Genomic DNA, 14,147 nt, shown 5'->3' on the forward strand with positions numbered 1-14,147 from the left:
GAATAATAGTATCTGATTTATAGAATTTATTGAGATTAGAAATATTATTTGTAAAGCAAACCAGAACACTCACCAAATTAGTGGTTGCTATTTTAAGAGCTATGATAGTTATTGGGAATCTTTAATATCCTTTTCAAGCCCTTATCCCACCACCTTCTCCATCACTCTCAGCAGGTGATTTGACTTTCATTTTCACAAAGAAGATAGGCTGAAGGGGGAGGGATAAATTGGAAAACTGGGATTGACATATAGTCACTACTATATACAAAATAGATAACTAATAAGAACCTGCTGTAGCACAGGGAACTCTACACAATACTCTGTAATGGCCTATATGGGAGAAGAATCTAAAAAAGGGTGGATATATGTATAACTGATTCACTTTGCTGTATACCTGAAACTAACACAACATTGTAAATCAATAATACCCTAATAAAAATTTAAAAAAGAAGATAGGCTGAAACTCCCTTAAGTATTTACTTCCCCCTCCACCTGCCACTTGTTAGTGTCTGCACTCAACCTTCCCCTGTTCTCTCCAGGTCTCTTGGAACTGCTATCCCTCCTAGGACTAGAAGCTCTACCTGTGCACTGGACCATATTCCCCTCTTAACTTCTCAGGGACCTGCATCCAAAAATGATCTCTTTTCCTATCTCTTTGCCTCTTCTGGGTGCTTCTCCTCTCATTGTATCACATCCCCCATCTTTTATTTCTTGCTGTCTCCCCTTTATGTCCTCTAGTTTTGTGCTCTAGAGAGAAGGAGAGTGCTCCATCAGTTACTCTCCCTGGAAAGACACCTCCTTCTCTTGTTAGAATTTGTGTCTCCCATCCTGGAATGTATTTCTATTAACTGGATTAAAAGTCATTCAAATATGCAATGTATGATAAACCCTTTTTACTAGATCTGTATGTAACTGCAGCTACTTAATTAATTGCATTTTATTTAACTTTGCATAGTTGGAATGGGTATTTCCATGCACCAATAACCTTGACTCCCTTTTTAAAGCAGAAGTAGAGTACTAGGCGTCAGACAGTGGCTTCAGGTTGATCGCTTTCGTCTGTTCTCTTCCCCTCTGCAGGCTTCCCCTCCATCCTTCCCACACCACCCAGGACATCTACACTCACAGAGTCATATTGGTTCTGCCTCCACAGATTGGGTAAGTTGTAAATGGTTTCAAGGTAGGGTAGGACATTGCTCAGAATAATAGCAGCCAGCACAGCCTGTGGGGAAAAGATAAACACTGCTTCATTTTCCTTTCAGGGGTAAAACTCCCAAATTTCCACAAAGGTACCACAGAGAGTTAGTCAGCCTTGCCACTCAGAGATATTACGCACTGATATTTCATAAAAATACCAGGTCCATGCTTTGACTCATTGTCTAATCAAATAAGTATTCTCCACGTTTTTCTCTGCTCGCCTCCATAATTTGTCAAACGCACAAAACAAGGCAAGGCCAGGTCACTCATTTGGCCTGTACAGCTACCACAAGCCCCATTTAGATTCAGGTCACTGATTACTTACCCTGACAGTGAGAGGAAGAGTACCCGCAGGTTATGATCATCTAGCCCCTTCTGCTTCCATGTTGTCACTTTGGTGTCTGAGGCAAGCCCTCAGGGAGGCTGGCACCTTTGGCCATTTTTCTTACCTTTGCCCACTTGGCCTTGCTTTGTCTACTTTGCTTGACATAATCTATGTTACCGATGTTGCTTAGAAACCATTCTCAGAAGGGATGACAAATTAGGAGAATTTCCACTCACAGGAATGCTGAAATAGTTGCAGTTGGGCTTTTTTCAAGTCTAATCATGATGTACTACAATTATTTCAACAATAAGATACCAATTTTTTGTCCATCAAATTAAATTAGCAAGTTTAAAACATTGAGGACATCCCATAAAAATGGGTGTTGAGTATTGCCCTTTTGGAAAATAATTTGGCAATATATCAAGAAATGCTAATATGCTTTTACACAGAAATTTTGTTTTACTCTTAGAAATCTATCTTAAACATAGAAAAGGGTAGATGTACGAAATTGCTCACTGTTGTGTTATTTATAATAACAAAAATTCAGATAACCTAATTTAAGATTATTAAGTTATAGTATGGAGTATCATGCTACATAATAAGTTAAAACAAGAATACCAGATTGTACAGTTAGATCACAATTACGCAAAGTATTATCCATTTATAGAGAATAATATTGGTTAGATATATGCCAAAATGTTAATAGTGGTTTATTTGTGACTATGGCTTCAGAGACTGCCACCTCAGTGTGTAACCAGTCTAGCTAAAAAATAGATTTTTATCTATTGTGAATTTTCCAAAGTCTTAAAAGTAAGCATGTCTCCCTTTATAATGGAAAGAAAGTGTCTTAAATATAAGAAAATGAAGATGGATACTCATAGGGATGTAAAATCATCAGGGCCTCAAAGCAGAATCGAACCTACTCTAAGAAACATTTCTCATCCTTTTCATAGCCATCCTCTCTTCTAAATACTCTGCCTGGGAATTAGAACTGATCCTATCATCAGGAATGGAGTGGATCCAAGCTTACTCTTATTTTCTGAGGTTACTCAGTGACCACTTGGTCTTAACAGGTCAGTAGAGGAGGGAAGAACAAAGATGAAGTCAGCAGAAATTACTTGTTTCCCATCTTCATCTTTTTTCCAGTCAAGAATCTCCCCAAATTTCCACAATTTGCAGGGAGATGTGGTAGGAAAGATACGAAATTCAACTTCATAGGGCTTTTACCAGATTTTTGGCTTGAGGTATGGAGTATGAAGAGGAAACAAATCTTTTCATGACATAATATACAATAAAATTTTTACCTTTCTTAATATTAGGATAAAACATGCTCATGTGTAAAGAAGAATTGAATTTATATATAATTTCCATCATACAAGAGATAACCATTGTTAACATTTTGGTATAGCCTATGTATTTTTTCACACAAAATTGGAACAATAGGGCTTCCCTGGTGGCGCAGTGGTTGAGAGTCCGCCTGCCGATGCAGGGCACACGGGTTCGTGCCCTGGTCTGGGAAGATCCCACATGCCGCGGAGCAGCTAGGCCCGTGAGCCATGGCTGCTGAGCCTGCGCATCCGGAGCCTGTGCTCCGCAATGGGAGAGGCCACAACAGTGAGAGGCCCGCGTAATGCAAAAAAAAAAAAAAAAAAAAAAATTGGAACAATATTGAATATACTATTTGCATTATGTTTTTTTTAAGATTTTTTTTTTGATGAGGACTGCTTTTTAAAAATCTTTACTGAATTTGTTACAATATTTGTTCTGTTTTATGTTTCGGTTTTTTGACCATGAGGCATGTGGGATCTTAGCTCTCTGACTAGGGATCGAACCCGTACCCCAGGCACTGGAAGACAAAGTCCTAACAACTGGACTGCCAGGGAAGTCCCTGTATTATGTTTTTTAAAAATTTATGTTGGTTCTATTGCTAACTAGTTGAGATCCTAGCCAGGATGTTCCACCAATTACTCTCCTAAGGATTTTGCAACAAGCTATCCACAGTCGTTCAGAGAAGGAAGAGATCATTCATAGTTTAATACTCATAGAGTCCCAGTGTTATAGAAATTCAGATATTCCACTGATCAGATTGTATTCACATTTTCTCACCCAGAAACATCCTAACTAGATGATGTAAAAATAACATGCCATAACATGGTTGGCCAAAAGCAAGGGCTGTTCTATCCCCAACATATTTATAGTAAGGGAGGGCTTACCTACTTTTATCACTACCCTTCAGTGAATTCTGACAGATTTTTATTTGAGATTTTTAAAAATTCTGACACTTCTAGAATGGAAAAATATCATTGTTCAAAGTAAATTAGTAAGTGGCCCTCCGAAAATAGACTCCCAAGAGTTATAGCACCAAAGGTGCTATATAAACTAAATTCTGTAGATGGCTTCTGCTGGGAATCAGAGGACAGCTTGTGTGATAAACAGAAGCTTAATCCCACCCACCATGCATATATTCCATGGCTGGTTTCCAAGGTCCCTGAATCAGAAGAGCAGAAGGCAGCAACAGCCTTGAGATGGTCCTGCTCTACTGAAACCTGATATTTACCAGGTGGAATAAATGCATTCAAAAGGATGGGCATAATATTTACAACCACTCCAGCTTAGGGACTGCCACCTCAGTGTGTAACCAAGCTGCTGCACCAGGAATAAAATCTCCTCCCTGCTCCCTTAGTACTATCTAAAAATGGCTAAAGGGAACATTAAGGAAATTTAAAAGGAAATTATGATGACTGGGCATTGATCTGTATTGTAACTTAGAACAAATCGATTATAGCTAGTAATTAATGCACCTGGCATCTCTAAATGTAAGGTCATCCGTCTCACACAAAGGGAAGAAAAGGCACATAAGTATATAGAGGCATCCTAGCTGAACACAGAGTTAGAACTCAATTTTTAGATGCTGCCTTTAGTGTTCTGAACTGACCAAGAGGCCGTGTGGCAACAGTAGGGCGACTGGGTTCACATGAATGCAGAACAAGGACTTCTGGAAACTATTTAGGAAAACAGATGGCATGAATGCACAATGAGCTTCCAAGCCTGTGGTGGTATTGGGTGTTCTGGCATCAGAAGTCTATTTTGGTCATGTTTAACTGAATCCTTACTTCCAAAGCTTACTTTATAGCTTAAAAAAAAAAAGATTAATGGGAACGAGAAGAATAACAATTGTTTGAGTGCTTATTACTAGCTCAAAACCGTCCTCTCTATATTATACATATTATCTTATTTAACTCCCAATCCTGTGAGGCAGTGGCTGTTATTTTAAAGAAAAGGAACTAGAAATAGGCTGGGGCAACCACTGGGGATCAGTTGAACGCAGTTCTCCTCAGAGGTGCCCCACCAAGATGTAATCTGGAGATCCATTCTTTCTTGACTTAGTTATTTGATTAGTTCTACTTACATTTGGCAGTTTGTAGAAAAAGCGTCCCACCTTCACCATCAGGAGCAGCATCACACCTGCGCCTACCAGAGATGCAAACTGAGGAGACAGAGCCAGTTGGAGAGAGACCATCAGGAATGTATTGGTCCCTGTCTGCAACTGAGGCCTTCTGCTTGGTGAGAAGCATGTCATTTTTTTCTTAAAAGGGGTTGAGTATAACCATCCAGCATAAGTGCATTTTTGGTGAACTGACATTTTCAGGTCCTGTCAAAGTGCTGAACACATACTAGATACTCAATAAATTCTTGTTGATTGGATGTATGAAGGCTTTCTGAAAAGTCTCAGATTGTCTTGGACATCTGAATCTTTCTTGTCATAGCTCTGTGCTATGAATCTGAAGTCTCCTAAAATCCAGCCTGCATTTCATCCTAAATTTAACCCTTCTTTGAACAGTTTAGAAAAGCCCTGGTAGACTCATCACTGTCAGCCCTAAAATCCCAACCATTTTGGAGCCTGGATAACTTCCCATCTAACAGCTTCAGTGGTGCTTCATCTTAAAAACACCATGATATTCACTTCTGATTTTCCTACTTCAGTTTCCCTCTGCCTCACTGTCATCAAAAAAGGTTATGAACATGAGTCAGGGCTGTATATAGGAGCTCTGGATCCCATCCCACCTGGGTTGACTACTGTGGGCTCAGTACTAATTGGTAAGCAGTGATTCAGATTGGCAAATACAGGTAGAGAGCTAAGAAGCATAGTTCCCTTTATAATCTCAAGCTCTCTGGACATAATCTTGAACTCATTATATCCTCTATTGATAAATTTCCATTGTTTAAGCCCCTACTAAGAAAAAATAATATAAAGCAGTGTAATTTCCCACTGTGATGGGGGTGGAGGGGGAATAAAACTATAACCACAAGTCAAAACAATGGCATATACAAGCAAGAACAAGCAACCTTGAATCTAAACCATTAAATGACCACTCAGCAATGATTCTCTAACTTTTTTTCTCTTTTTTTATTAGGTGTGAAAAAAGTAACTTCCTACTGGATTCCCTCTCACTACTCACTGCTATTTGCCATATAAATGTATCGCTGAAAATAATCGCAATGAAATCAACATCCTACTTCCTTCTTTCCCCATCCCAGCTGATGCACAGCTAATGGGACCAACCCAACATGGAAAAGTTGAACCTTGAGAGAAGAGCGTAGGGAGAAGGATTCAGGAAAATGGATCACTGTAACTGAAACTCAGGAAGTTCTCATGGCAAACATTTTATACACTGTGGAACTAAAAAAAGGTAACTGGGGCTTCCCTGGTGGCGCAGTGGTTGAGAGTCCGCCTGCCGATGCAGGGGACGCAGGTTCGTGCCCCGGTTCGGGAAGATCCCACGTGCCGCAGAGCGGCTGGGGCCGTGAGCCATGGCTGCTGAGCCTGCGCGTCCGGAGCCTGTGCTCCGCAATGGGAGAGGCCACGACAGTGAGAGGCCCGAGTATCGCAAAAAAAAAAAAAAAAAAAAGTAACTGAAGCCATAAGTTCCTCCAGTCAATGTACATATCAGCCTGTTGCTGCATCGAGTTTTAGGGTCTAGCTTCAGGCAGTCTTGCACTATAAGAAGAAACTGCTTTGATTAGCACAGGAAAATATATCCGGACTTTTCCTTCCTTCTACTCCTTTCTCCAAAATTCTTCTGATTATTTTTAAGGAAGCGAAGACATACAGACACCAAAATTAGCTGTATAAACCTAGTTTAAAATGAGTACAAACCAGACACTGAATCCCATAAAACTTGCTGCTCAGGGAGGCCTGCCAATAATTGTGTGTCCCCCATGGCTGCACACGCAAAGGAGTGGGCTTTGGGATCAGAGGGTCATCCTTGGTGGCATTGTGCCTTAGGAGGATGCTTGATGGCTCTCAGAATCCCAGACTCAGTGCCTGAACAGGGTCTAGAGACAACGAGCATGTACAACTTTACATCTCGTGCATGTTTTGCTTTTCTGCTCTGATTTTCCATCACTTTTCCAGACTTTCTTGAACAAAGACTGACTCTACCTTCTTTCTGGGGATTCAAGGCAATGTGAGGTCCCCATAAAACACAGCCACTACTGACATGCAGACCCTCAGACACCAAATGCTCCATAAGCAGCAGACAGTACATTACCATGGAGCAGCCAGGGCACTAAGGACCTGGGGTAGAAGCTCTGATATTTTAACATCTTAAGTGACACTCACTATGGTGGGCACTATTGTCATCCAGTTTAATTCTCACAATTGAAAGGTTATCCTTATCCCCATTTTACAGATGAGGACTAGAGCCTCAGAAAGTGAAAGTAACTTGCCCAAGGTCACACATCTAGAACTACTGAGTCAGGTTTCAATCCACCTGACCAGTTGACTCCAAAATCCAGGCTCTCTCCACTGCCCTATCTGCTTCCTCTAAAAAGAACACAGCTCATTTCTCTCTTTGATAATTTCTTTTCTTTTTTAAAATAATAACTCTTTTTAAAAATAACTCATTTTGGGCTTCCCTGGTGGCGCAGTGGTTGAGAGTCCGCCTGCCGATGCAGGGGACGCGGGTTCGTGCCCCAGTCTGGGAAGATCCCACATGCCGCGGAGCGGCTGGGCCCGTGAGCCATGGCCGCCGAGCCTGCGCGTCCGGAGCCTGTGTGCTCCGCAACGGGAGAGGCCACAACAGTGAGAGGCCCGCATACTGTAAAAAAACAACAACAACAACAACAAAAACTCATTTTTAAAAGCAGTTCTGGGAGCCTGGGGACAAGGCAAGAAGGCTGGTCCTTGGAAAGCAGAGAACAAGGAAAGGAACCCAATCATAGAGAAGAGGGAAGCATAGTGGTCAGAACTGGATGAGCAGGCCCAGGCCATGGCTGGAAGGGCTGATAGGTTTTGCTGCAACCAGTGAAGACAAGTGAGTTTTAGACAGGGAGAAATTAAAGTGAAATCCAGACACATTTTATACAGTTTGTATTTATGTCAGACATACATACATACACACATACATCATATATACATAAGTGGCTCCTGGTGACAAGTCATGTCGAAGAGGTTCAGAGCCAGCCCCCTAGCCTCTCTTTCCTGCAGTCCTAAGGAGCTTTGAAAAAGTGGGTGTTCTCAGGCAGAGTGAATCAAAAGTCCCCAGAGAAAAAGGGTGGAGAGAATAACCCCTGCTATGGGATGAAGAAGGATGAATGAGTCCAGATCAAAAACTTATTGGAGGTGGGGTAGCTCCAATGTGGAGGGCCAGGGGCATTCTCCGCTTGAACCAGCAATTTGCCCTGGGCAAGTCAGGGTCTTGGGGAAGGACTTACCAGTATCCATGGGGACATACTTCCCTTTGAAGGGTCACTATACCACAAAGAGAGATGTCATTGGTAGGGGAAAACAATGCCATAGCAGAAAACAGAATGAGAGCCATCGGCAACCTTTGAAGCAGGCACTTTGTCCAACAGGCTAAAGGCAACTCTGAGGCTGAACTGAAGCCCTTCTTCCCTCCCTCCATCTATACATATCCTAACCCTCTTGCAATGATCCATGAAAGTTTCACTTTATCCATCATTCTCCTTCTTGCAATATTTGTGGCATTTTAAAATTTATTGTATTTATTCTGCACTTAATTTTACCTGCACCGTGATTTAGTTTTTTCCAACCACATGCATCTTTTCTCCCCAAATTTGTTATGCTTGTATACTAAATAAACAAAGTGTGTGGTCACAAGTTAGTGGGAACTAATGTCTGGAATTTCCATTTTTTCTTACCATAAAATCCTCTCATTTTGACTTCAAAATTTTTTCACACTTGCATAGGACATCCTTCTTTTTAACATAACTCGTCCTCCTTCTTTTGGTCAAATAGTAGTGCAAAACAGCTACATACACCTTAAAGGCCAATGTGTCTGGCAGAAGCTCTATGACAAAAAAACTCAGTCCACATAAAATCATATGGTATGGGCTTACTCTAGACCCATGTTCTCACCCCTGCCCAATCTTCTGACTTTTGTTAGCTTTCACCTTATATTTCACTTATATTTACCCATGGACTGTGAAACTTTATCTTTCCCCATTCAAATTCAATGTCCATTCTTCTGACACTTTACTTTTTGACCATGGCTATACCTCCCTACTATGCTGCTGTGGCCTAAGCTTGTCTTTGACTTCTGTCACTGTTTCTATGCCTCCTGATCCCTGGACTCATTCCATGGGCTTACTCCAAGTTCAATTCTGATAGTTCTTTGACATTTATTCATGCTATATAACTGAGATGGGACACCTCTCATGTTGTCAAGTTGTAACTTTTATCTGGTCAATTTAAAACTCATGAACGTTGGACTTACAAACTCTCTTGCCGGGCTTCCCTGGTGGCTCAGTGGTTAAGAATCTGCCTGCTAATGCAGGGGACACAGGTTCGAGCCCTAGTCCAGGAAGATGCCACATGCCGCGGAGCAACTAAGCCCGCGCGCGAGCCACAACTACTGAGCCCACACGCCTGGAGCCCGTGCTCCGCTACACAAGAAGCCACCGCAATGAGAAGCCGGCACACCACAATGAAGAGTAGCCCCCGCTCGCGGCCACTAGAGAAAGCCCGCACGCAGCAACAAAGACCCAACACAGTAAAAAATAAATAAATGAAATAAATAAATTTTTAAAAAAATCTCTTACTTACAATTAGACAGAGAGCTTGCCTTTAGAGCTTTCTCTGCCAACATTTTCCCTTTCCCTCATCCCTTCCATACCCCTGTATATTTAGTTTACTAATTCAGGATACCTGAAGAGGGTCCGACCTAGATAATTTTCTCTTACACAAAGGTAGAATGGTCATAAATTCCCTAAGTTCACTTAGACTTTATTCTCTATCATGAAAGCCTCCTGTCATGCCCTTTGAGGAAGCCAGGAAAGTTTCTAGTTCTGCTGTCAGGAAGGAGAGAGTTATATTATTGTTTTCCCAGACTAGGGCTGAGAATATGTCTCCCCATAGAAAAAAATGTTAATAGATGATGGTTGGTTTATCTGAAATATCATCTTTTAGGTATGTTACATGGAAAGTAGCTTTTTGTGGGCTAATATAGAGAAGCCTTTAACAGAAAAGTATTTTTATAGAAAATGACTTTCAAGCTCACATTGACAGATAGCTTTTAAGACAAAATCGAAGCAAAAATTAAGCCAAGCATGAAATCCACATTCTTCCCAAACAAGCATCACATTAAAACAGTAACATGGTTAAAGTAATATAATCCCCTTCTGTGAATATACATATGAATAGATTTAAGTGTCTTTCTATATTAGAGATCAAATTTTATTTCACATACCTGTTGTCTTCCTCCAGCTTTATCCTGGATAATAGTTCTGACAACAGCACCAGTGAACACATAAGATCTGAAAAATGAACTGACGACATTGCAAAGGCCAATGGCTATTAAATCCTGTAAAGAAATGGCAAATACTTTAGGCCCACTGTTTGTCAAAGAAGGCTGATTTGAGTTTGAACTAAAGGTATACTGTTATTTCTTATGCATGAAGATAGGGTTGTTTACATCACTTCAAATTTACATCACTTCAAATAACACTGAAATATTATTGGAAAGAAGTGAAGGATGGCAAATCTGATTTCTTTATTTTAGCTAGAGATCATAAGGAAAGTCCTTTTTCAAAGTGAATAAATGAGACATTTGCCTTATTATTCTCTCCCACATGATTGCTGGGAATTAGGATGACAGGGAGAAATATAGTACTATTTTTCTTGCTTCCTTCTATACTATCCTAAAGTCAAAATGGGACACCAATTGAACCCGGGCCAGGCAGTGAAAGCCCGGAATCCTAACCACTAGGCCACCAGGCCGTGCCAAGCGGCTTGCAGGATCTTAGTTCCCTGACCAGGGATTGAACCTTGTGGCCACGGCAGTGAAAGCACCGAGTTCCAATCACTGGACCGCCAGGGAAGTCCCCATATTCCCTTTTTAATTTCTAGGGAAAAAGCCAAACTCAAAATGGTCGGAGACTAAAAAAATAATAAATGACAAGGACTATTTCTGGGAGGCCAACTTAATTGTATTATTAGCCTAGTTTTGATATTCCACTGCATTTCTTTTTAAAAAATATTTATTTATTTATTTGGCTGCACTGGGTCTTTGTTGTGGAAGGCGGGATCTCTTTAGTTGTGGCATGCGAACTCTTAGTTGCAGCACGTGGGCTCTAGTTCCCTGGCCAGGGATGGAACCCGGAGCCCCCTGCATTGGGAGTGTGGAGTCAGCTACCGGACCACCAGGGAAGTCCCTCCACTGCATTTCTTATTGTGCTTTGGCATGTGGTTGACTTCTAAGGACTTGGGGGAAAGGAGGATAAAAGGAGAGGAGAGGAACTCTGCTAGCTTAACAACGTGATGTCATACATTACCTTCTTGCCTCCCTACACCATATCTGTTCTAGAGTAACCACACACATTAATTCAAGTGGCTTCAGAGTTAAGTATGCCACACTTCTCAAAAATCCTTTGGTAGGACTTCCCTGGTGGCACAGTGGTTAAAAATCCGCCTGCCAATGTAGGGGACATGGGTTTGAGCCCTGGTCCAGGAAGGTCCCACGTGCCGTGGAACAACTAAGCCCATGTGCCATAACTACTGAGCCTCTGCTCTAGAGCCCACGCCACAACTACTGAAGCCTGCGCACCTAGAGCCTGTGCTCCACAACAAAAGAAGCCACCACAATGAGAAGCCTGCGCACCACAAGGAAGAGTAGCCCACACTCGCCGCGACTAGAGAAAGCCCCCGCACAGCAACGAAGACCCAATGCAGCCAAAAATAAATAAATAAATAAATAAATAATTTTTAAAACATCCTGTGCTAATTGTAATTCAAATCATGGTCCAAGTGACTCTCTGGCTACAGAAGAATCCAGTCTTCATTTTAACTGCAGGCTGTTAGAGAACAAAGATTAAAGGGTCACAGAAAGTAATAGAAAGGCCTGTCCTCTCACCTGGTTGGAATTGACATCATAGTTATGGAAACTGGCAATCTTCCTGCCCAGAAATATGAGCAGAGAGGAGCTCACTAAAGCTAAGGAGAACGCTTCTAAAAGAACTTCAGTAAGATTGCTCGTATCTGGAGTTACAGGAAACAGGAAGCTGGAATAAAATGGTGGAATTACTCCTAGATAGCAGGAATCATTTATTGGCATCTCCCCCACTCCAACCTTATCATACTTTATCATCCATATCAAAAGGTCTGACCCTTTTTTAAAAAATAAAAATATGAGATAAGAAGAGCAGCTCAGGCAGCAGCTTGCCAAAACTGCCAGCAAATCAAGCCAGGTTACAAAAGCCATAGAGAGAACATGCTCTGCTATCTTCTAGTTCAAGGTTTCTGCCATGTACCAATGGCAACAGATAGGACAGGCAAAACTACAAAAATCGATGAAAAATAGTTTATTTACACTGTTTGAGACCATACCAATGGGTAAGCAATAGGCATATATCATATCTAAGATGGTTTAGAGCTAAAAAGCTCAATGTATTCCCTTCTAGTCAAACTCAAATCTTTTAGGGTATAATTTTAGTCATTGTCCTTTGTAAAAATTGCTTCTGATTCTTATCCACACCTTTTTTTCCCAATTATTTTAATTGGGTAAAATACACATAACATGATTTACCATCTTAGCCATTTTTAAATGTACTGTTCAGTGGTATTAAATACATTCATAATGTGCAACCATCATCACCATCTACTCCATAACTCTTTCATCTTGTAAAACTGAAACTCTATAACTATTAATCAATAACTCTCCATTTCTCCCTCCCCCCAGCTCTGACAACCACCATTTTACTTTCTGTCTTGGTGATTTTGACTACTAAGTACCTCAGATAAGTGGAACCATATAGTAATTGTCTTTCTCTGATTGGCTTATTTCACTTAGCATAACGTCCTCAAGGTTCATCTATGTTGTAGTATATGTCAGAATATCCTTCCTTTTAAAGGCTGAATAATATTCTATTGTATGAGGGGAGTTGAATGCTAAAATATTTGGATTTTCAGCGCCCAAATTAAGCACATTCCAGAACCGTTATGAAGCCTTCTGTCTCTCTCTCCCACTTCACAATTAATACTGAATTCCAATCAAATCTTGACAATTTCAGCTAAGCCACTGGGGCTAGTCACAAACAAGAAAAGTCCAGCCTTAACATGCTGCCATTTTGAGTTCATAGGCACTGGGGAGCCATTGAAGGTTCTTGAGCAGCAGAAAAATCGTGTGTTAGGAGTATCTGTCTATAGAAAAAAAAAAGTGCTCCAGTTGGGGCATTGTTGCGAGATAAATACAGCTTTGTTTAAAGTTTACCTTTCCCTCACACCTGCCATGCTGTGAAGGAGAGTCTGTTTGGTGTTTGTTTTGTCTGATTCACCACCCACTGAATTATTCTGTCATGAGTGTACCAGCTTCAAGAGTTAGGGTAAAGGCACAGACTAGAGTGAGTTCCAGATTCTATGTGACCTCGACCAACTCAGTCTGAGCTGTTTAATTTGTATTCAAGAGATGTAACAACATTCTGTTTTTTTGTTTGTTTGTTTGTTTTGTTTTGTTTTTTGCGGTACGCGGGCTTCTCACTGCTGTGGCCTCTCCCGTTGCGGAGCACAGGCTCCGGACGCGCAGGCTCAGCGGCCATGGCTCACGGGCCCAGCCGCTCCGCGGCATGCGGGATCTTCCCGGACCGGGGCACGAACCCGTGTCCCCTGCATCGGCAGGCGGACTCTCAACCACTGCGCCACCAGGGAAGCCCATCATTCTGTTTTTTAAAGGTGACAATGGGTCACCTAGTATTCTAGACTCAAAGTGAATAAACTGTAAAAATTCACTTCCATATCTTTGTGTCTAAGGTGTTTTGTGTGTTAAATACTTGTGTGGTATATTGCTTTTATTACTTCTATAAATAAAACTATATTCTTACTGTCAAAAAAATATTCTTTTGTATGTATATAACACATTTTGCTTATCCATTCATCCATCGATGGACACTTATTGTTTCTTCCACATTTCAGCTATTGTGAGTAATGCTGCTATGAACATAGGTGCACAAATATCTCTTCAAGACACTGCTTTTAACTTTGGGCGGTATATATCCAGAAGTAGAATTGCTGGATTATTTGGCAAATCTATTTTTAATGTTTTGAGGAATCAGCATACTACTTTCCACAGTGGCTGTACATTTTACATTCCCACTAACAGTGCACAAGAGTTCC

The 14,147-nt window shown here is 41.1% G+C and overlaps 1 protein-coding gene across 2 annotated transcripts in view; it reads right to left on the reverse strand.

The window, feature by feature from the left end:
• Positions 1-14,147, reverse strand: part of SLC26A8 (solute carrier family 26 member 8) — a 71,830-nt gene that overhangs the window by 10,620 nt on the left and 47,063 nt on the right. For both annotated transcript variants that reach the window (XM_067006093.1, XM_059076348.2), the window contains exons 9-12: positions 11,893-12,040; positions 10,231-10,344; positions 4,929-5,006; positions 1,124-1,219 (exon numbers count right to left, since the gene is read on the reverse strand). In XM_067006093.1, the coding sequence (XP_066862194.1) occupies positions 1,124-1,219; positions 4,929-5,006; positions 10,231-10,344; positions 11,893-12,040 (436 nt within the window). The remainder of the gene's footprint in view (positions 1-1,123; positions 1,220-4,928; positions 5,007-10,230; positions 10,345-11,892; positions 12,041-14,147) is intronic.

The sequence above is a fragment of the Kogia breviceps genome, chromosome 10 (genome assembly GCF_026419965.1).
Source record: "Kogia breviceps isolate mKogBre1 chromosome 10, mKogBre1 haplotype 1, whole genome shotgun sequence".
NCBI lineage: Eukaryota > Metazoa > Chordata > Mammalia > Artiodactyla > Physeteridae > Kogia > Kogia breviceps.